The 22,029-nt window shown below is 46.9% G+C and overlaps 1 protein-coding gene across 1 annotated transcript in view; it reads right to left on the reverse strand.

Annotated features, from left to right (window-relative positions):
• Positions 1-408: 408 nt before the first annotated feature.
• The window catches only part of BARX2 (BARX homeobox 2), a 74,588-nt gene continuing 52,967 nt past the window's right edge, over positions 409-22,029 (reverse strand). The window contains exons 2-4 of the mRNA XM_045783770.2: positions 14,668-14,968; positions 9,977-10,061; positions 409-1,194 (exon numbers count right to left, since the gene is read on the reverse strand). Coding sequence (XP_045639726.1) covers positions 928-1,194; positions 9,977-10,061; positions 14,668-14,968 — 653 coding nt within the window. The 3' untranslated portion in view covers positions 409-927. The remainder of the gene's footprint in view (positions 1,195-9,976; positions 10,062-14,667; positions 14,969-22,029) is intronic.

A 22,029-nucleotide genomic window follows, 5' to 3' on the forward strand; every position in this document is an offset into this window, starting at 1 on the left:
AGAAGGCGGTGGGAGGGGTGGTGGGCAGAGACCAATCTTTTATTTTATAGCGGGGGAAATTAAAGCCCAGGGAGCCGGGCTCTCTCTCTGGGTCTTTCCAGAAGACGTATTCAGACAGGGCTAAATATACTCCCCAGAAGACACAGAACACCCAATCCTTTCGAAAGATTTATTTTTAATTAAAAAATAAAAGTTATCTTAACATATCTGCTTTGCAGTTTCAGGGACGGCAACTCAATAAAGCAAGAAAACCAAGGCTTTCCGGTTCTTGGGTCACCTCGCCGTCTTATAATGGGTACAAAGGCACACGTGTCTTCAAAACGAACTTTATTCAGAAACAATTCTAGTAACTCAGAACTCGCTTCCCCCAACTCTTCTTTGCCCACCCTCACCGGCCCCCCACCCCCCCCCCCAAAAAACAACCAAAAACATTAAATTCTCTTTTAAAACGACAGAAATAAGTGCTGAGTCAGCAAGGAAGCCAGGCCTGCTGCCCAAGCTCCTCTATGATCTCTCTGCTTTGATGACTTGCTGCCCAGGGGCTGGCAGGGAGCGAGCTGGGGCCATCCTCCACCCTCCACCGTGCCAGCCCAGGACAGGGGGCTGGGCATGCGGGCAGGGTTCTGGTACCCAGCCCCCCCCCCCCCGCCCTCACCCCCGTGGGGGCAGGCAGTTCCAAGGCACTGTCTCCCTTCGTTAAGGGCATCCCGTGGCTAAAGCAGCCTTTCAGGAAGAGAAAGGCCTAAGGCAAGCAAGTCTTCGTCAAATGCTTGTGATGAAAACCACTGAGACCCGTGGGGGTTGGGAGACGTGGATCTCTTCTCCCCAAGTTTACCAGGCTTTGGGAAGCGGATCTCTCTCTATTCTCCCTGACTTCCCTCTTTCCATTCCTCCCCAGCTCCCCCTTCCCCCCAGAGAGTTTTTATTTTAGCTTGATGGTGGGGGTTCCGAAGAGGCTACTGGCAACTCCTGGGGCTGGCCGGGGGGCTCTGCCACCTCTAAGGGGACATCGCATGCTTCTGGTTCCTGTGGGTCACAGAGCTCCTCCTGTCTCTGGGAGGGTGCAAGGTGCTCCTGGCTCTGGGCCTGGCTGTTCATCTTCTCTTCAGCTTCAATCTCTTCCGAGGTGGGGATGGAGTTCTTCTTCGGACGACCTTTGGGTTTTGTGGGTGCTTCCTGTCCACCTTTAAGAACCTACGTGGGAGAAAAAGTAGTCATTAAGTCTAATACATAACTCCCTCCCTCCACTTTCCCTCTCAACAGTGTCTATACCTTTCCTTCCCAGCAGTGATAGTCTGGCAAAAGGTATTTTCAACCCATCACCTCTAGAGTTTAAAGACATCTTCATTCTTTATTATTATTATTATTATTATTATTATTATTATTTTAGAGTGACTTTTTAAAAAAGATTTTATTTATTTATTTGAAAGAGAGAAAGAGAGAGAAAGAGAGAACGAGTGCTAGCATGAGTCAGGGGGAGGCAGAGGGAGAGGGAGAAGAAGACTCCCCACTGAGCAGGGAGCCCCATGTGGGGGCTCCATCCCAAGATCCCAAGATCATGACCTGAGCCAAAGTCAGACGCTTAACTGACTGAGCCACCCAGGCGTCCCAAGATACCTTCATTCCTTAAATGTTCAATGTACTTTCAGTGAGTATCACATATTTCGGCTTTCAATAAAATGATCACAAACACATTACAAAATCCAACTTCAACAGTAAGGAAAGAAATAAAAATTAAAAATATTAATGCAATATCTATCAAGTCTACAAGTTAAAAAGACAATATTTGTAGCAAGCGGGAAAATAAACACTCTAGTGTGGAAATGTAATTGGTACAACCTTCCCAAAAGGCAATCTGAGAATTCGAATCGAAAGTCTTACAATGTGCATACTCTGACACAGAAATCCCATTTCTTTTTTTTTTTTTAAGATTTTATTTATTTATTCGACAGAGATAGAGACAGCCAGCGAGAGAGGGAACACAAGCAGGGGGAGTGGGAGAGGAAGAAGAAGGCTCATAGCGGAGGAGCCTGATGTGGGGCTCGATCCCATCACGCCGGGATCCAAAGGCAGACGCTTAACCTCTGTGCCACCCAGGCGCCCCAGAAATCCCACTTCTAATAATTTAGCCTAAGTAAGTCATCAAAGACTGAGATAAAGATTGATTTGCAAAAACATTCATCAAAAAATTGGTTATAACAGCAAAAATTGGGGGGGAATACTCTAAACTTTTGCTCTACAATTGGGTACATAATTATAGTATATCCCAAAGAAAGAACACTTGATAACCATTACAATCATCATATAGGAGAATGTTTAATGCCATGGGAAATATCATTAATGTACTTTTGTGGAAAACCGGTTATGAACCAGCATAATCCAATCTGGAGGACAAACAACCTATTTCCAGTGTCAGGATCATGGAGAATTTTTATATTTTTTCTTTAGGGTTTTTGTTTTTTTTTTTGTTGTTGTTGTTGTTGTTGTTGTTTTTTGTATGCTCTCATTTTTTTTGGTATAAGGATCGTGGGTAAGTATTTCTGTAATCAGAAAAAATGTTATAAGGAATATACAACAGAATGGTTCAAAGACGGAGCAGAGAAGAGAACGTTCTAGCTAGCTTTGAAAGTCGAGTAACTAAGTTAAATTCGAACTCTGCTCCTTAGCAGCTGCGTCTTCGGGAGCGTTCTTCAAAGACTGAGCCTCAGTTTCCTAGTCTGCAAAACCGAGATGATAATACCTCATCCCACAGGGTGATAACGAGGATAGGACGAGCAGCAGACATAATGTATACAAGACAGCAAGAACTCCTCCTGCTCGGCAGAACAGGCCTCCCACCCCCCTCGCCTGGTGAACTCAGCTTAGAGAGCGCTCCTCCGGGGAGCCTCCCCTGACCTCCCAGGTCCACATCAGAGGCCCTCCAACGTGTGCACGATGAGCTCTTACACTTCCTCCACTAGAGCACTTTGCACAAACCACCGTCCCTGCATGTTTACTTGCCTGCCCCTCCCACTCAGCCCCTGCACAGAGCAGCAGGCATTCAACGACTGGGATTGAACGAGCCTCTCCCTGGAGGTGAAGAAAGATAACAAAGCAAGCAAAGGAACAGTGCCCCAAACAGCCTCTGCTGATCTCGAAGGACTTGCACATTTATCATCCCAACGTGTGATGTCCACGAGAATACCGTGACTTACGAAGGGAGAGCTTTATAAATATGTGTATGTTACTTTAGAATATCACAGACAGTCCCTTCTTCCACTGGCTCTGAACTCTGAATTGGTGTTGTGGTGGCTTTTCTGGGCAGCTAGTGAGAAGGGCTTCAGGAGGACCTGGATTAGCACAGATAATTAGGAGTGAACTTATATTTGCTACTTACGTAACCCGCTTACTCTTACCTTCCGTAGTTGAACAGAGGTTCCTTGAAGGTACACCCTGCATCTACCCCTTGCCTCATGCTCCAGACAACTAACTTTGAACTAACTCTATGCAGTCATTAAATACTTGTCAGTTACACCTCTTTCCTTCGAGAGGCATGGGACCTCTGGGTGCTGCACTGTAGGAACGAGGGCAGTAACTCAATAGGCGGTGTAAGTTCTTTTTTTAAACAGCTTTATTGAGCTATAATTCACATACCATATACTTCATCCATTCATAGTGAGAATTTAGTGATTTTTGCTACAGTCAGAATTGTACGACTATCACCAGAATCCAATTTTAGAACATTTTCATCACCCCCAAAAAGAAACCCGGTATCCACTAACAGCCACTGGTATTTTGTCCCAGGCCCCGTCCCCCAACCCTAGACAACCGCTCAGCTGCGTAGAGATTTGTCTATTCTGGCCATTTCATAGGAACTGAGTTATACAGTATGACATCCTTTGTGACTGGCTTCTTTTCACTCAGCATGATGCTGTCAAGGGTCATCCATGCTATAGTCTATATCGATATTTCAATTCCTTTTAATGGCCAACCAACAGCCATTGTAGGAATACAATACATCCCACTTACCAATTCATCAGCTGACAGACACTTGGCTTGCTGCTACCTTTTGGCTGTTGTGAAGAGTGCTGCTATGCAGGGGAATATAGAAACATCTGTTCACTTCTTTTGGGTGTATCCCTACAACTGGAATTGCTGGGTCATATGGTAACTCTATTTTTTTGAGGACCATCCAGACTATTTGCCAAAGCGATGCACCATGTTCCAATCAGCAAGTGTATGAGGGTTCCAGTTCTCCACATCCTCACCGATGCTTGATGGTACGTCTTTCCGACTACAGCCACACTAGCGGGTAGGAAGCGGTACCCTGGGTCTGTGCGTTGAATTTCCCTGATGGCTAATGAAGATGAGCATCTTTTCCTGTGCTTCCGGGCCAGCCCTATGTCTTCTTTAGACAGGTGTCTGTTCAAGTCCTTCACCCATTTGAAAATTCAGCTATCTTTTTATTATTGAGTTGTTAAGAGTTTTTTATACACATTCTGGAGACAAGGCCATTATCAGATACAAGATTTGCAAAGCTGTTCTCCCATTCTGTGTGTCGTCTTTTCCCTTTCCTGGTGATGTCCCTCATCGCACGGAAGTTTTTAGTGATGAAGTCCAGTTTATTTTTTCTTTCGTTGCTTGTGCTTTTGGTGTGCTCAGAGGATTTTGCCGAATCCAAGGCCATGAATATTTACTCTAAAATTTTCTTCTAACAGTTTTACCAGTTTTAGCTTTCACATTTCGGTCTGTGGTTCGCTTGGAGTTATTTTTTGTGTAAGGTGTGAGGAAACCCCTAAGCTCTCAATAAACACCTGCTTTTAGCTGGGCATCTGCTTAACCACTGAGCTTCCCAGGAGCACAGCTAACACGCAAATACGAAGGGGACCTCTAACAAGGTACGGATGCTGACAGAATCCTCCTCGGGGGAGAAGGCGTCCCTCTATTCCTTTTCACAGAAGTCAGCATCTGATTTTTATTTCGAGCGCAGGCTGTTGAAAGTACACAGATGTGCCAAGATGGAATGTACATGTTGAAAGCAGCTCCACTTGGGATGAAAGAGGTTATACAAAATTAAGTTGCCCCATATAGTAATCAAGTTATAAAAGGGCAGGTCTAAGGAAGCCACCTAATTGGCAAAAGAAAGTCCAGCCCAGCAATTAGAGAACACCACCCACACAGCTTGGATAGACCCCACCTGGCTGTTTTCCTACTGCATGAAAAAAAAAAAAAAAATCAAACAATCGGACCATTTTCTAAATGGAATAAAACATTCCAGCGCAAGCAATAATTAGGAGATAACTACCCTCTTGGCTGCTTCCCGCGCTCGACCTCTGGCCCCTTGCCTCCCAGCACACCTGAGACACGCAATTATCTCACAACCGCCCCATGCCAGGAGCTGCACATTTTCATGCACCCCGTGGCCCTCCTCCCGGGATCCCTCTACCCAATTTATTCCTAAAGCCAATTTAGTCCCCTTGGTCGGGGGAGTCCAGACAACCCACTGCAGCACCTGAGGTCACATGACTCTCCGAAAACCAGCTAGACACCATCTACTTCTATCAGCTGTGCTTGCTACCAGCTGCCGTTCTCCCCCCCCCAAAAAAAACCCTTAAACTAGATATTCAAATATTCTGTTGCTGAAGATGTCAGGACAGGCCTGTTTCCTTCCCAAGGTGTTGGGGGGGGGGGCAGTTTGACAGCACAGCATGGAATGTCAGTGCAGGGAGGAACCTTCTACCTCCCCCATTACTCAGACAGGCAACCAAGCAGGCCAAAGGTAGCTTGTTATGGTCCAAGAGCAAAGCCAAGGGCAGGGCTGGGATTTGAACACACTACCCTGCCCATTTGAATCTAACGCTCTTACCAGCATCTCATCGTGCGTAATGAGTGAGGGATACGTCAAAGGTGCCTCTGTGATTTCTGATTCTAGTACTGATCTGCAGTTCTCTGGTCTCCCGGCAGACCCTGGGTCATGGACTCCTTCACTTTCTGCACCCCTTTTTCTCTATCTTCATGTACGGCTCTCTGGAGCAGGGAGAGTCGGGTCAACTGATGACTACTTCCATGAAGCTGAGAAGCAAGCTCGGATTCTCCGGTGCAAACCTCTTCCCAGCACCCTGCTCGGCAGCCTTTCTCTGCCTGAAGACGCAGTGCGACCTCAGACAGGGCCCCACATGCTAAGGCACTGACTGGGAGCGGGCCCGGCAAGTGAGGAACAAGAAAGAACAAGCAGCCAGGATTGTTCTTATCCAGAAGAGAGGTTCAGAGCCCCAGGAACCTGTAGAATTCATTTCCCGCTTATATATCTTCTGGATTCTCTGGAGACGTGAATTACATGCATAAGTAAAGAATAATAATAATAATAATGATAATGAAGAAGAAGGAGGAGGAAGAGGAAGAGAGAAGCTAACATTCTCAGCTGCGTTCTGTGCAGGAAACACTGACAGAAGGCTCGTACAGGGATGAGCTCAGTTAGCATGAGAAACCCCATAAGGCACGTAAGTATGGGGCATTTTGCTAATGAGGAAACAGGCCCACGGAGGTGAAGTAACCTGGTCAAGATCACACAGATGGTAACTAGTGGCCATTTCTTGGGATTGTTAACTATCTGGAGATCTGCAGTGCCAAAGATGACGACGGTGCAGGGTATGTGGCCCCCTCAATTCTGTGACCGGGGCAGGAGGGGGGGATCCATTTGGATCATCCCACAGAACTGGGTTTGAGAGCTGAAAGAGATCCCTGAATGATGAGGCACTTTCAGCCTCTTGCAAAACGCTGGGTCCTCCTGGAACGCAAGCCAAACAGAAATGGAATAGAGAGTGAGCGCCCCACCTGACGGCACGATGAAATTTACCCAACCCGCTATAGGTTACAAATGCTGACCGGTAAAAACTAGTCCGAGATGCTATCTGGCCTCTGGCAGCGCTCGCCTTGGCCGCTGTGTGAATAACGCTTGAGAATCAAGTGCTAATCTTTTTCCAGTTCCAATTAGGTGACTAGCCTTGAGACATCTTTATTACCCAATTAGCTTTTTCTTTTCCTCCCAGTACTTGAAGAGATAGCCTTGAAAGAGTTCTACCAGGAAAACATATGAGGCAATCAGGATCCCAACAATGCCTCGCTGTTCTGGGGGAGTCAGAATTCAGACCTGCGACGGAACCACCATCCCCACATTTTGAGCTCTGGCCATTGTGAAGTCGTTCAAAGTGCCCCAGGTGCTCCAGCCCCTTCTTTCTGCTCGTGACACCCCCCCCCACCTTTGCTTGGCACACTTCTTTTATTCATCCACTGAGATTAATTTAGACGGCACCTCTTCCATGAAGCCCTCCCTTTTTCTACCCTGATTCTGAACCCAGTAAATCCCACTGTGGCCCTGATCCCTCTGAATAATTACTAGTTTCACTAGTGTCCTCCCACCTGATGGAGTATTTTTTTCTAATTTTATTTTGTAATGGACACGTTCGTGACTTATCTTGGCGTCTCCATTGCCTGGTGCTACATTTCTCGGCTCCACATTGAACTGCTCGAGTGGACAGAGAGCGTGGCACTCCCGCCTCCGGAAGGGACCTGAACTCGGTGGAATGCTCTCTGAGGTTAAATCTGCTAACTAATTTCCCTTTTGCTTTATGCGACACGGATGACCCTCAGTGACCAGCTCACACTTGTGCTGGCAGCCCAGTGGCTGGTGAACCCCAGATGACGTCAGAGGCGAAGGCACACGCTCGACCCACCGGCATCGGGCGGAGCTGGTGGGGTTGGCAGGCTGTCAATTCCTTAATCATCTGACTCATGAAGAGATCGCTGATAACCGATTTCAACAATGCCTCTGCCACTCAGGAGACATTGATTTCGATGCTGATGATTGACGAGGAAGGAGGTGGGTGGCGGACTTGCCCAAAATCAGCCAGGGAGGGACAGGCATGGGAACTCGGCCCAGAGTTTCTAACTCCCAGATCTGGTTCTTTCTGAGATCAGTTCCCAGGGAGGTTTCTGCCATCATTTTCTTCTTTTCTTTTTTCTTTTTTTTAAGATTTTATTTATTTATTTGTCAGAGAGATAGAGAGAGCGCGTGCACACGCACAAGCAGGGGGAGTGGCAGGCAGAGGCCGAGGGAGAAGCAGGCTCCCTGCTCAGGGACTCAATTCCAGGACCCTGGGATCATGACCTGAGCCAAAGGCAGACGCTTAACCGACGGAGCCACCCAGGTGTCCCTCCACCATCATTTTCATGTGTCTATAGCATTCTCGAGGGAATGACTACATATTTAATCGAATCCCATTTATCTCTCAACTTCTCCCTACACCTTTCTCCAATACCCGTCCCCTGAACACCTCCGGGCTTACACACATACAATAATTATAATTCACTATTATGTGCTCCCTGGGTGCTTTCCGGACCTTGATTCTCCAACGAGATCACAGATGCCACGAAGGCAAGCTTCTCTCTTATTTCCCTATTTCCTACAGTGCCGAGGATAAGGCACTGTTCACAAGAGACACTAATACACATTTGTGGATTCCCCCAGTATATATGTGTGTGTACTGACATCTCGGCCTCACTTTGCAAGGACTCTGAGAGCCACACCACCTCCACCTGAACACCCTTCCCTCGCAGGCTCAGGTTCCCCCAGAGGAAATTATGAGATTTGCCCAGGAATTCCCTTCCGGGAATATAATAAACGCTGGCTTGCTGGCTTTAAAAAAAAAGTTTCCCATTAATATTAATTTACAATGTATTTATTTTTCTCATTGTTAGCAAGAACTAACATTTTCAGAAAAAAATTACTGGACAAAAGCACAAAATTGAGAAAACGTCTCTGTATCTATTAGCTATTAAAAGTATCTATTAACTTACCTGTTTTTCTGAAAACTACGGGCCAGAGAAGGACCTCAGTTTTAGTAATTGCAAAAAAAAAAATCATATTCCAGCCCTTGATCATCAGGAAAGATGCCTTATGGCCAGATGGGTTCACAAATCAGAGTGTCATCCAAGCAGGACTGGACCACCTGGTCCGCATAAGAGGAAAAAGGGCCAGTAAGGTTCGGCGAGGGTTTGAGGAAGGCCCAGGTCACAGGCCATGGTCTACCTGGTCTCTCAAGAAAACAGGCTGCTGCCGCCCTCTTTTTCCAGCTCACCTCTTCTCTGGGCTTTAACCTTTTCCCTTGTGGTTTACAAAACTGGCAATGAAACACACAACCACTTTGGAAAAGCTGGATTAACAGATTATTCAAATTTGCTCTTTTTTTAAGAAAAAGTGAACTATGATAAAGCTGAGTCCCTCAAAATATGGAGATGTCTATTTGGGGTTTTTGTGTGGGTTTTTTGTTTTTTTTTTTTTGAGAGATGTTTATGCTAGTAGATCCATTTAGAAACCAAAGATGGAATGATTCATTAGCTAGGTAATAAAGCAGCGTGAGGGAAACCATAGTAGCCATGGGGCCACGTCGATCAGAGGAACCTGGGAGCTTGTGAATACACATTCCCAGCCCCATCACAGACCACCTGCCCTCGGGATCCTGGGAGGGCCTCGAGTTCCGCATTTTCACCTGCAATCCAGGTTCCTTTGACACCCACCGAAGCTTGACCATCCCTGCATTATAGCACACGGAGCCGCAGGGACAGATGTGCCCTATACGTCATTATGAACAAAGAGCCCTGACTTCTATTCTTAGCGACTGGTGGGAGGGGGAAGGAAGTTCTTTGAAAAGGCTAGCAGGTGGGGTTAAAACTAGCAACGGAGAAGCTTGTGGGCTTTCTTTTATTTCTAAGGAAACTGTGAAAAAGAACATCCTTCTGGTCAGGAAATCCAGGTCAGGAGGAATGGCTTCTTTGACTGTCCCAGCGACCTCCCTCCCAGCCAGCATCATAAAAGGCCTTCCACTCTCTGGAAGCCCAAACCACCAAATGGTCCCTTCCTGCCTTCTTCCCAGCCCTGTAGTAAGAGTTCCCCCATCATGACGGGTTCACGGTTGAGACTCACTCTCTTCGTTCTTACCATTTTCTTCCACTTCATCCTGCGGTTCTGATACCAAGTCTTCACCTGCAGTTGAGTGAGTCCCAGAGACTGGGCCAAGTCCAACCTAGAAGGTGTGAGATGCAGAGGAAGGATGAGGAAGGAAGTAAGGGGCAGGAGAGATGGGGTCCTGTGGGCTAGATCCAGGCACTGCTATCAAAGCACGGACTTCCCCCATCAAACCAGTACTTCCCCAAAGAGCCTTACTTTCCTTCAGAAAATGTCACGGATAAAACTCTGGGAACCTAAGACACAGATGCCTACAACACAAGGACACCTAGGGCCATCATCCTGGAAGCATTCACTGTCTGCCCTGGACCCGAAAAGGATTTCTCAGCCTTGATCGCAAAGTCCTCTTTCTGACCTGAAAGAGTCTTTACTGGGATCCCGTACAAAAATGAGGACTCTGCCCCCAAATCCAAACTGGAAAGGGAAAGTAAAGACCTGTCATCCTTGTCAAAATCCTGCTCATCACCCCAGATGCGGTCCAAGCTCACCCCCTCCTACAGGGGAGCCTCCCCACCCCCACCACACCTCCCACAGGTTCTGCCCTCTGGACCTTCCCTTCTGGTCACCTGCGTGGCTCCACGTTCTCCAGGGTTCTCTAACTGCTTCCCACGAGTACTTTCTACCTCCCTGACTCAACCGCAGGGACTTCTTTTCTGTCCACAAAAATGCCTATCAGGTTCTCAATCCAGACCAAGGGCTCAAAAATACTTTCCGAAGGATGGATTCATTCATTGTAGCTGCCCTAAACTGTTATAATGTTGGGTTCCAAAAGAAACATTCAATCCGTAGCCCCTCCTGCTTCCCATTCTACTGCTAACCGTGGTTCTGCATTTCCCTGGAGCCTTCTGGAAAGTCTTGAACGTCAAAGCCATTCCTGGGAAGCGTGAGGCTGGAGCTACTTCCAACAACACAGCAACCATTTCCGGAGAAGCGCGGCATCCCAGGCCCCTGGCTCAGCCCTGACCTATGCTGTCTTATTTATTCCTTTCACGACGCTCTGAAGTCGGTATAATTATTCCCATTTTATGGATGAGAGATCTGAAGCTTGGAGAGATGAGAATAGCTTAGAATCTCTTGGTAACCATGGCCAAATGCTGTCTGCTGCCTGTTTTTGTAAATAAAGTTTTTATTGGAACACGGACACCCATTCGTCTGCGTACTGTCCACGGCGGCTTTCCTGCTCCAGCCTTGGTGGTGAGTGGTTGTGACAGAGACTGAAATTATTTTTTCCCTGGCCCTGTACAAGAAAAACCTTGCTGACCCCTGGTAGATGATCCTAGAGTGAGAGGCAGAGCCAGGATGCGAACCTACTTTCATCTGGCTTCTCTGCCTGCTCCTGTATGGGGGCTCCGCTCCACCCACCATATTTTTGCTCAAGTTCGATCTGTCAACAGGAAGCCCTTCCTCAGGCTTTAGAGGAGGAAATGCAAACAACCCACCTGGAGTATATTAAATGAGAAAGTGAACCAGGCTTCCAAACTCAGTCCTCAAGACACAACTACGGACCTATATTGAGAAGAACCCCAAGTCTGCTGCCTGAGCACCATGTGGAAGGACCACCTCCTTGAGCCAACATCAGCGGTCTCCCTGGGGCTCCAGCCCTCGTTCCTGCAGCAGAATGGACTTCTAAAGCAGCAACCTGGGATGGGCACCCTTGCCACAGGGAGCGGTGGTCACCACTTTCAAAGTCCTAGGTGTCTGAGGATTACAGTCTGTGGCTCTGAGGTCCCTTATGTCCCACACACTGTCACGACTGCAAGCCTGAGGCATGGGAGACTCCCAGGTGCACATTCTCAGCTGCGACATTCTCTCCCCAAGGAGCGCTGAGCAACATCTCACCGTGAGCAGGACCAATGGGTATCGGCAATGAAGGTTCCAGGTGCTGACTGCTGGCACTGCAGCTGCCCAGCCCCCCTGCTCTGACCGGAGGGCATGATTTAAATCTTCAATAATAAAAACACTCTTTCTTCCAAAAAACTTCAGAACCTGTCTTAAATCTGCATTCACGTATATCTGGTTGTCCCAGGAAAAGGGCTACTGGAAGCTCACAGTGTTATTGAAAGTGATTAACAGACAGGAGCTAATAAATTCCCAGCGCCAACAGCAGTGAGCTCTCCCCACTAATGAAGCGCTGCTTCCCAAGCAGCCATTCATTAAGAACCAAAAACCCAGGGGGCTGTCCCGCAGGCTTCTGGTCTCCCAGGCTCCCTCTGCGCCTTCCAGCCCGGTTCACCTGAGGCCATCAGGTGCATTAGTCAACGGCAGGCTCAGCTCACAGCTCTGCCGCCGCGTTAGCAAATGGTGTTAGCTCACTTGGGAAAAATGCACCCCTGACTCACTCTGGCTACAGAAACACGCTTCACTGTCATCAGCTTTCTCTCATTACCTGCCACCGTTACAAATTCTCACTTCCCTGCATATTCGCTTAAATGGGGTCACCTAGGAAACTGGAGAAACAAACAAAGGGGAAGAGGGAGAAAGCTGTGGGAGGAGGGAGTGCTCATGGCCCTGGTCACGTAGGGAGGTGAGGAACATGGGAGAGGGCGGGTTAAGGCGGCAGCTTCCATGCCAGCCAGATGGTGTCCTTCTCCCCAGGCAAGTGAATCAGTCCTGCGTAGGTCACCTGAGAGGTGCCTGGGCAGGTATTAGGAAGTCCCAGGAGCTTGATTAGGAATCAACATTTTGGTTAAAATGTTCTCTGACTTCTAGAAAATAAGCCTAAAATTTTACCCAGGCTTGTTGAAGCCCTTTCGGTGTCCTACCACACAAGTCATAAATGATGGCACTGACCCCCACTGGCTGCCCAACTCCCTGAGGCTCCCCATTACCTGTTGGGGGTACCAAAACAGCTGCTGATAACTGGGGATCCCTTCTGTCAATCCCCAATTCACAGCCATGCCTCCACTGTCTAGCCAAAGGCTCCCCAGATGCTCAAGTCCAAAGAGAACTCACTTTCCCCCACCAAACCCACTCTGCCCTCTGCCTTGCAACTTCGGTCATGGTGTCCCTGTCTATGTGGTGGCCCAATCCAGAAGGCGCGGACTTCCCAGCTCTCTTCTCTCTTCCTCACACCAATTCTGTCCATTCCACCTTCAAAACTGTTCTCCAATCTATTCCCTTTTCTCTGTGCTCACTGTCACAACCTTAATTCAGGTTTTCTGTGACTATCCCTGGACTCCCTCCCTCTCCCCTGCTCCATCGCTTCCCTCTCCAATCAACCATTTACAGTGCCACCAAAGCGAGGAGTCTAAAATGTAAATCTGGCCACGTCCCTTCCAGCTCTTAGTGGCTGCCAATGAAGACAAAGTCCGCATTCTTTGGCCAGGCATGTGAGCCTTCCCACCTCCGGCCTCATCTCCTGCCACGCTCCCATTTACACCTTAGCCTGGAGACATCCTGACCACCTGCATGTCCCTCAACGTGCCCAGTGGGACATGCTTCTGTGCCCGTGGGGCCATTCCCTCTAGAGTCAAAGGTCTTAAATGTTGCCTCCTCCGAGATGCCTTACCGAACCTCATCTGACACACTCAGCAATGTCTCTGGGCTCCTCCAGCCCTTGGTAACATACTAGCACCAGGACCCGTGCCCTGTGTTGTGGGTACCTGTTGTCCTGTCCTTCCCTAGGATCGCGTCCAGAGCAGGACTCCTGTCTCCAGCTTTCCGGACTCACAGCCTCTGCCACCGTGGCTGGCCCCCAGCAAACCCCCAGCACACAGCTGATGGGGCTCACGTAAGTGAATCAGTAAACGGATGTCCTCTGGTCAGTGATTTGTAAACGCCTCTCTCTCTTAAATTTGTGTCAAACAGCTACTAACTAGCTTTAGAGATGCGTCTGACTTTCCTTCCCTTTCTCTTTAATAGGGCTGGGATCAAATCTAATAAGACAAGGAAGTGAGCAAAAGAACAAAAAAGGACCTAGAAAATCCTCCCAGCAAACAGGATCACATATTAGCTCCGCCATCTCCAGATCCCAGAGCGAGTTTGCAAGAACAAGGTAAGACACCCATTCTTGCACATATTGCAGTTACGATACTAGATTAAAGAAATAAGGTGAGATAATTAAAGCCTCTGAGTAAAGCAGGGGTCACAGTCCCCTCATCTGGATCTCAAGAGGATTCAAAAAACACACATCTGGGTGTTGCTCGTCTCTCAACCAAGTGGCTCTGACTTGATATCCATCAAATTTACAGGACCTCTAACAGCTCCTCAGCGGAATCAGTCCGAGCCTCCCCAGTCAAGAGCCAGGCCCGCAGCCTGAGCCAGCTGGGAGTTGGAGGGTGGGGAGAAGCCTGAGAAGGCCACGGGTCCCAATCCCACATCGAACCCCACTGCATCTGATCCTACGTGTAAGTGGCTTTAAAAACCGGACCCGTTTTCCAGCTCAGAGCCCGGGCAACCATTCACTAAACTTGACTTTGCTCCTTCTCCTGAAGCAGTTTAAGTTAAATACGGGGATAGAGCCGGGGCTTGAGTGTGACGCGTGCATGTGGGCTGGGTTCTGTCAAACAGGCTGAGATTACGTGGGCCAAGGACGAGACTCCTGCCAGCGTGTGGAAAATCTCTCTAAAACGGTCCTTGTGGTTCTCTGTCCCACCCCGAGAGCAAAAGGCGTCTCCCCTTCCCAAGGGCCCTCCCTGCGGACAGTTCTCTCCCCGGGTTCTCACCTGTCTGGGGTGGACAAGTACTTCTGCTTCTGGAACTTCTTCTCCAGCCCCATGAGCTGCAGTTCGGTGAAGATCGTACGACTCCGGCGGGGCTTCTTCTGCCGCGGCGTGGGCTGCTCCGTCTCCGACTCGCTGCTGCCGAGAGCCTCGCCCCCTGGGGCCTCAGCAGAGGAGGCCTCAGAGGCTGGGTGGCAGGACAAGGCCTGGGCAGCTCCCGGGGGTGCGGGGACCAGCTGGGAGATGACCGCCGGCTGTCGGGTGATCACTGAGAGGAGAGGGTATGCCCGAAGGGAAGCGGGGCCTGGAAGACAAACAGGGCAGCAGGTCATGAAAGGAGCCAGGGTGCAGGGAAGCCAGGGGCCCTCAGAGGACCACTGGCCCACACCCATCTGACGGATGGGGCCTCCCAATCCTAAGGAGGTAGAAGACGAAGAAGCAGCAAGCAACTCAAGACCTGGAACTGGCGGGTGGGCAGGTGAGCTTTGCTCAGCCTGATGTGTTAGAACATTCGAGTTCCCTGTGGCCAAGAAGAGGTTCTTGCAATTCGTCTGGTTTTAAGTGGGCATTTCCCCGCCCCCTCTCTTTTAAACCCCTAAATTCTGGTTTCAGAGACATGGGTCAATAGTCTGAGCCAATGAAAAGAAGTAGTCAGAAAAAGCGAGAATAGATTTGTAATATACAAACTGCCGGAGAGCCCCCTCTGGTCTTGATAAAAATACATAGTTGCCACTATGACTTCCTGCTGAGAGGTCTCCAGACCTTGAATCATGACATTTTTCAGAGCAGGAAGGAAGCTTAAGGATGGTTTAATTCAACTTCTTCCTTTCAGCGACAAGACTGAGTGAAAGGCTCAGTGCCTTGCCTAAGATCACAGAGCTAGGGGTAAGGAGATCCAGGAGTCACACCAAGTTCTTCTGGCTTAAAGTCTAGCGCTCTTATCACATCGTGAAATCACATGGATACATCAATCTGGGGGGGTGGGGAGCAAGAGGAATAGATTTTAATTCACAAGAAAACTCAGATCCATTACGACCCTGCTGCCTGCAGCACTGTGTGAAAGACTGCTGGGCTGGGTCAGAGCCTGGCTGAGGAAAGAGAGCTGAGGTTGATTGCCCGTGTCTGCCATGGGCATGTGCGGGGGTGTATGGTGGCACGTATGCTAGTTATGTGCCACTCCTGCCTTAGGAATTTCCAGGCAGAAGTACTTTTCTGTCCAAGAATCTGTTACGTCTCTAAAGTTCAAGTACAAGAGCTCTCCCTTTCCATTATTCAATAGAATCATGTTTAAAAGGCCATGATCATTACCTACGTAAGTCATTTTATCTCTCTGGGCCTCAGTCTTGCCATCCACATAGCAAGTAAAAGTAGGTAATTTCAAGGAATTCTTCAAACTCTACTAGACAGGACAGGTGCCATAAAAGTTCCTCTCATCCCAAGCCCACCTTGATACCTGATGAAAATAGAAAAGACTCGGGGGGTCGCCCTTTGGGACTCAGGCCAGCCCTGACAGCTCACTACAAGGGCAAAGGTAAGCCTGTGAGCCAACCAACGCTCACAGTAGCTTTGGGTTAAAACCAACCAATGTCACAGAAACAGCAGGGTGCTACCTGTCTATCGGATCTCTGTCCTCTGGGTTGGCATTTCTTTTCTTATTCATTCCCGTGCTTCTGTTCTGGGCCCCAGTCATAGTTACTAAAACAGATAACTTCTCTTGTTCTTTGACTCCTTTTCATAAAGCCCAGTACAAACCACAAAGTTGTTAAATAATAAATCACCAATGCCTATGTTTTCTATTAACTCTCCAGCCAATGCTAACACTTGAGGTTTCGTGTTGTGGCTTCTTTTTGAGGAAAAAAAAAATCATCTGGGAATGAATTATAGCAAGAAAAGGAGGATGCCCTGGCCTGCAGTTTGGGATCTCCCAGGATGCGTTATGAAACGTCACTTCTTGAAAACAGTATCTGAAAGCCTCTTTACAGGCACAAGGTAGTTCTCATCTTCTTGAAAACAGTATCTGAAAGCCTCTTTACAGGCACAAGGTAGTTCTCATCTTGAATCATTTTACTCCTTTAATTCTGATACTTCTTTTTAAAAGGAACTCTCTTGATTAAACAGGCTAATTTAAAATCTAGAAGCTTCGGACCTTACCAGTATAGGAAACGGCTCGTTATCTACCTGTCCGTAAGGTTTTTAGTCGTCAGAGTTTTGGCTTTCTCTTTTGTAAGAGAGTTAAACTTTTTTCCCCCTAACATTAAAAAATATTTTGGACATGTGGTAATATCTAGTGTTGGCCAGCATGTGGGGAAATGGGCGAGGGTGCAAATCAGTATAGTCTTTTAGAAAGACACACTAAGCAATACCTCTCAAAGTACTGACCAGGCAATTCTATAATTTGAGACCAATTTTCCCATATGCACAACAATTTATGTACAAGCGTATTCACTGCAGCCTTGATTATAATAGTGAAACAGGGAAAGCAACCCACATAGCAATAGGAAAATGTTTAAATGGATTGGGGTACATCTATAATATGAACTACAATGTAACCACTAAAAAGACCTATATAAATAGATAGATTATATGGAAAAATAAACTAAAATGGAAAAGATTCTAAAGTACTGAGAGAAAATAAAGCTATGGAACAATTCGCATTCCATATAAAAAAATCCAGATGTGTGTCTGCATTTATAAATGCATTGCTTTTAAGCCCAGGAAGTTAGTCAGCAAACTATTAACAGCGATTACTTCTAGGGAAGGCGTGGGAGTGAAGCAGGGCGAAACGTCATCTACATGTAGGACTCTAACCCTGTATTCAATCCTGCCATAAATGTTCATTGAGCATCTACTTTGGGCTGTACTCTGTTCTGGAAGCTGGGGATAGAGCAGTGAATAACATCAAGTCCCACCTTCAGGAAGCTTACACTTCAGTCAGGAAGGTAGACTGCAAACAAACAAACAAATCCATATATAATGCCAGGTAGTGATAAACTCTATGAAGAAAAACACAGCAGATTGCGAAGATGGGGCAGGGAAGGAGGACGTGGGTATTTCCGAGAGGGGAGGCGAGGCTAGGCAAAGCAAGGAGGAGATAACAGTTCTGGCAGATAGGTGACTCAGTGGAGAGGAGAACATTGGGAAGGGCACCCCAGGGGCAGAGAAACCAGCTCAAGCAAAGCCCTAAAGTGGGAATGGGCTTGCGTTCAAGGAGTTGCAAAAAAGCAGAGTGAGCAGGGCAGGGGGATGTCACAGGAAATAAAAATTTGGAATGCTAGGGCGCCTACATAGGGTGGCTCAGTCGTTAAGCATCTGCCTTCGGCTAGGGTCACGATCCCAGGGTCCTGGGATCGAGCCCCGCATCAGGCTCCCTGCTCAGTGGGAAGCCTGCTTCTCCCTCTCCCACTCCCCCTGCTTGGGTTCCCTCTCTCGCTGCCTCTCTGTCAAATAAATAAATAAAGTCTTCAAAAAAAAAAATTTGGTATGCTGTAGTCAGATCACGTAGTCCGATCTTGAAGGCCAGGGCAAAGAGTTTGGATTTTCTTTGGGATGTAATAAAAGCATTGGCAAGATCTGAGCTGGAGAAGGATATGCTGCGGTTTACATCCTGAAGATCCCTGTGGCTGCCGTGCGGGGGACAGACCGTAGGGGTGAGCGTGGAAGCAGAGAGTATGCTGGGAGGTGAGGCAGCATTCTAGACCAGGCATCCCTGTGGCATGAGCCCGAAAGGTAGTAGCTGCATAGTGAGAGGTGGTCTATTTGGCTTGTGCTTTACAGTGCGGGGTGGAAGAGCCTGCAGGGGGTTGAATGTCATGTCTGAGCTACAGAGAGCTGCCATGTCAGGTCTGGGTTTGGGGGCCTGGTACATAGAGGAATGACAGTGCCATTGCTAAGAAGGGAAAGACGGGGCAAAGAGCAGACCAAGACTTCTGTTTTACTTTTTATTTATTTATTTTTTAAAGATTTTATTTATTTATTTTGAGAGAGAGAGAGCACAAGCAGGGGGAGAGGCAGAGGGAGAGGGAGAAGCAGACTCCCTGCCGATCAAGGAGCCCGATGCGGGACCCGATCCCAGGACCCTGGGATCATGATCTGAGCCGAAGACAGCCGCTTAACTGACTGCGCCACCTAGGCGCCCCAAGATTTCTGTTTTAGACAAGTTGTTGTTACACATGGTGCATGTGTTGAAAAGGCAACTACACGTACCAGTCTGGAGTTCAGAGAAGAGCTTAGGCTGAAGACACAACCTTGATTCTTGGGAGTACATGTGGTGCGTAGAACAACAGGATTAAATGACACCACCTAGACAGCGAGTGGAATAAAGAAATAAAGAGATCCAAGGATGGAGCCCTGGGGTACGCCAACATCTGGGGTCATGAAAAGGAAGAGAGCCCATCAAAGGGACCAAGGAAAGGAAACAGAGAAGTAGTAGGAAGCCATTACCCCATGATATCCCAATGCCTAGATGATACTTCTGTAGTACAGCTGACCTCTGAACAACGTGGGGGGTTGTGGGGGGCTGACCCCACAGTTGAAAATGCATGTATAAATTCTGACTCCCCAAAAACATAACTGCTAATAGCCTACCATTGACCAGAAGCCTTACCAATAAGCACTTAACACATATTTTGTATGTTTCACGTATTATATACTGTATTCTTACAGTGAAGTAAGCTAGAGAAAAGAAATGTTATTAAGAAAATGGTAAGAAAAAGAAAACACGGGGCGCCTGGGTGGCGCAGTCGTTAAAGCGCCTGCCTTCGGCTCAGGGCGTGATCCTGGCGTGCTGGGATCGAGTCCCACATCAGGCTCCTCCGCTGGGAGCCTGCCTCTTCCTCTCCCACTCCCCTGCTGTGTTCCCTCCCTCGCTGGCTGTCTCTCTGTCACATAAATAATAAAATCTTTAAAAAAAAAAAAAAAAAAGAAAAAGAAAACACATAGTACTGTACTGTATTTATTGAAAAAAAATCTGTGTCCAAGTGGACCCATGCAGTTCAAACTTATATTATTCAAGAGTCAACTGTATTTAGGTTTTACTACAAGCGTGTATTATTTTTGTAATTTTAAAGAGGAAGCGTTAGACTACATGAACTTTAGTTTTGTTCTCACTGTAAAGTTTTACTATATGTCCAATTTGTCAAAAAAGAATTTTCAGGCCTATAAATAGTTAAAACTTCTTCTAAAAAGCTGGCCAAAAACAAACAAACAAAGAAAAAAAACCCTCAACAACCTAGAAATACCAGTAATGGAGTATCGAGTATGTTTGGTTTTAGGACACTGCTAGTAAAACAAATAGTGTGGTATTTGGAGCAAAGGGGACACTCTCTCAGCCACTCCTCAGCCAATGGGTCTAAGGAATTTTCTCCTTTCATGATAGAAGATGTTTGAGTTCTCGTGCTAGACAGAATCACGTTCTTTCTTTTAAAATAAAAATTGTATAATGTGGAGAAATGATAGTCTTTAACAAGCGGTCCTGGAATGACTGGATATCCCCCCCAAAAAAAAAAAATGGTAACCTAGAATTCATAGCTTATTTTAAAAAATCAACTGAAAATGGATCATACATCCAAAAGTAAACATAAACTTATAAAACTTTCAGAAGAAAATAGGAGAAAAATCTCTGTGACTTAGCATTAGGCAGGGAATTCTTAGCTATAACACCCAAAGAATGTCACATTAAGGAAAAAGGTAAAAAGCTGGTCTCCATCAATAGTAACTACTTCTACTTGGCAAAAGATACTATTAAGAAAATGAAAATACAAGCTACAGACCAGGAGAAAATATTTGCAAATCACATACCTGACAACTGATTTGTATTGAAAATACATAAAAAAAAACTTCTCAAAGTTCAACAATTTTAAAAAATCACCAAAAAAAAAAAAAAAAGAGAGAAGTTTTGAGCAGACACCTCCCTGAAGCGGATACACAGACAGTATATAAGTACATGGAAAGGTGCTTAGGACGATAAGCCATTAAGGAAATGCACATTAAAACTACAACAAGGGGCGCCTGGTGGCTCAGTCAGTGAAGTGGCCAGCTCTTGATTTCGGCTCAGGTCATGATCTCAGCATCATGGGATCAAGCCCCACGTGGGGCTCTGCGCTCAGCATGGAGTCTGCTCCAGATTCTCTCTCTCTCCCTCCGCCCCTCCCCTCGCTTGCATGCATGCTCTCTCTTGCTCTCTCTCAAGTAAATAAAAACTTAAAAAAAAAAACCAAACTACAACAAGATACCACTACACATTTGTTAGAATGATCTAGAAATTTTTATAAACTGACAATATCAAGTGCCGACGAGGCCGTGGAGCAACGGAAACTCTCTCTCACACGTTGCTGATGGGAACGCACGCAAAACAGCATAGCCTCTCTGAAAAGCAGTTTGGCATTTTCTTATGAAGTTAAACTTACAGTTACCGTAGAACCCAGTCATCTTCCCTCCTAGGTATTCATCCAAGTGAAAAGAAAACATAAAAACCTATATGTAAATGTTTATAGTGGCATCCTTAGTCATTATCAAAAACTGCCAACGATCCAAACATCCCTCAACTGGGAGGGAGAGACAAACCATGGTACCTGCATACAATGGAATAATGGACTATGGTTCAGGAACAATAAGGGAACAAAGTACGGATACATGCAGCATCATGGACGAATTTCAAATTACACTAAGTGCCCGAAGCCAGACTCAAAAGCTACAGAATTCCATTTACACGACATTCTGGAGAAGGCGAAACTAGAGATGGAGAAGACGGCTAGACCTCAGTGGCTTCCAGAGATTAAGGGTGGAGGAAGAATCTGACTATAAAGAGGCGACACAAGGTAACTGTGACAAGCCTGGCTTATTATTATTATTGAGGTGCAGTTGACATACAGTGTGACGTTAGTTTCAGGTGTACGACAGAGTGACTGGGCTACTCCACACCTCACGCTACGCTCACCGCGAGTGTAGCTACCATCTGGTGACAGGACTGGTTTTACCTGGACTGTGGCTCTGGGTTATACAATTGGATGCACGTGTCAGAGCTCATGACCATACACCAAAATAGTGAACTTTTATTGAATGTAAGTTAAAAATAAAATTTAAAATCCCCCAAACAGTCAATAAATACTTTAACTGCTATTTTGTTTGGGGGGGGCGTTAAAAACATTTTTTTAAAAAATTTGAGCATAGTTGACACACGTCACACGAGTTCTGGGTGTACAACAGGGTGATTCGACGTGTTTATACATTATGCTAAGCTCACAAGTGTAGCTGATACTTGTCACCGTACAATGCCAGTACCATTCCAGTGACTATGTTCCTTATGCTGTGCCTCTTATTTCCATGACTTATTTATTCCATAACTGTAAGCCTGTACCCCCCACTCCC

Source organism: Ursus americanus, chromosome 16 (assembly GCF_024610735.1).
Source record: "Ursus americanus isolate L20-20 chromosome 16, mUrsAme1.1.p, whole genome shotgun sequence".
NCBI classification, from domain to species: Eukaryota; Metazoa; Chordata; class Mammalia; order Carnivora; family Ursidae; genus Ursus; species Ursus americanus.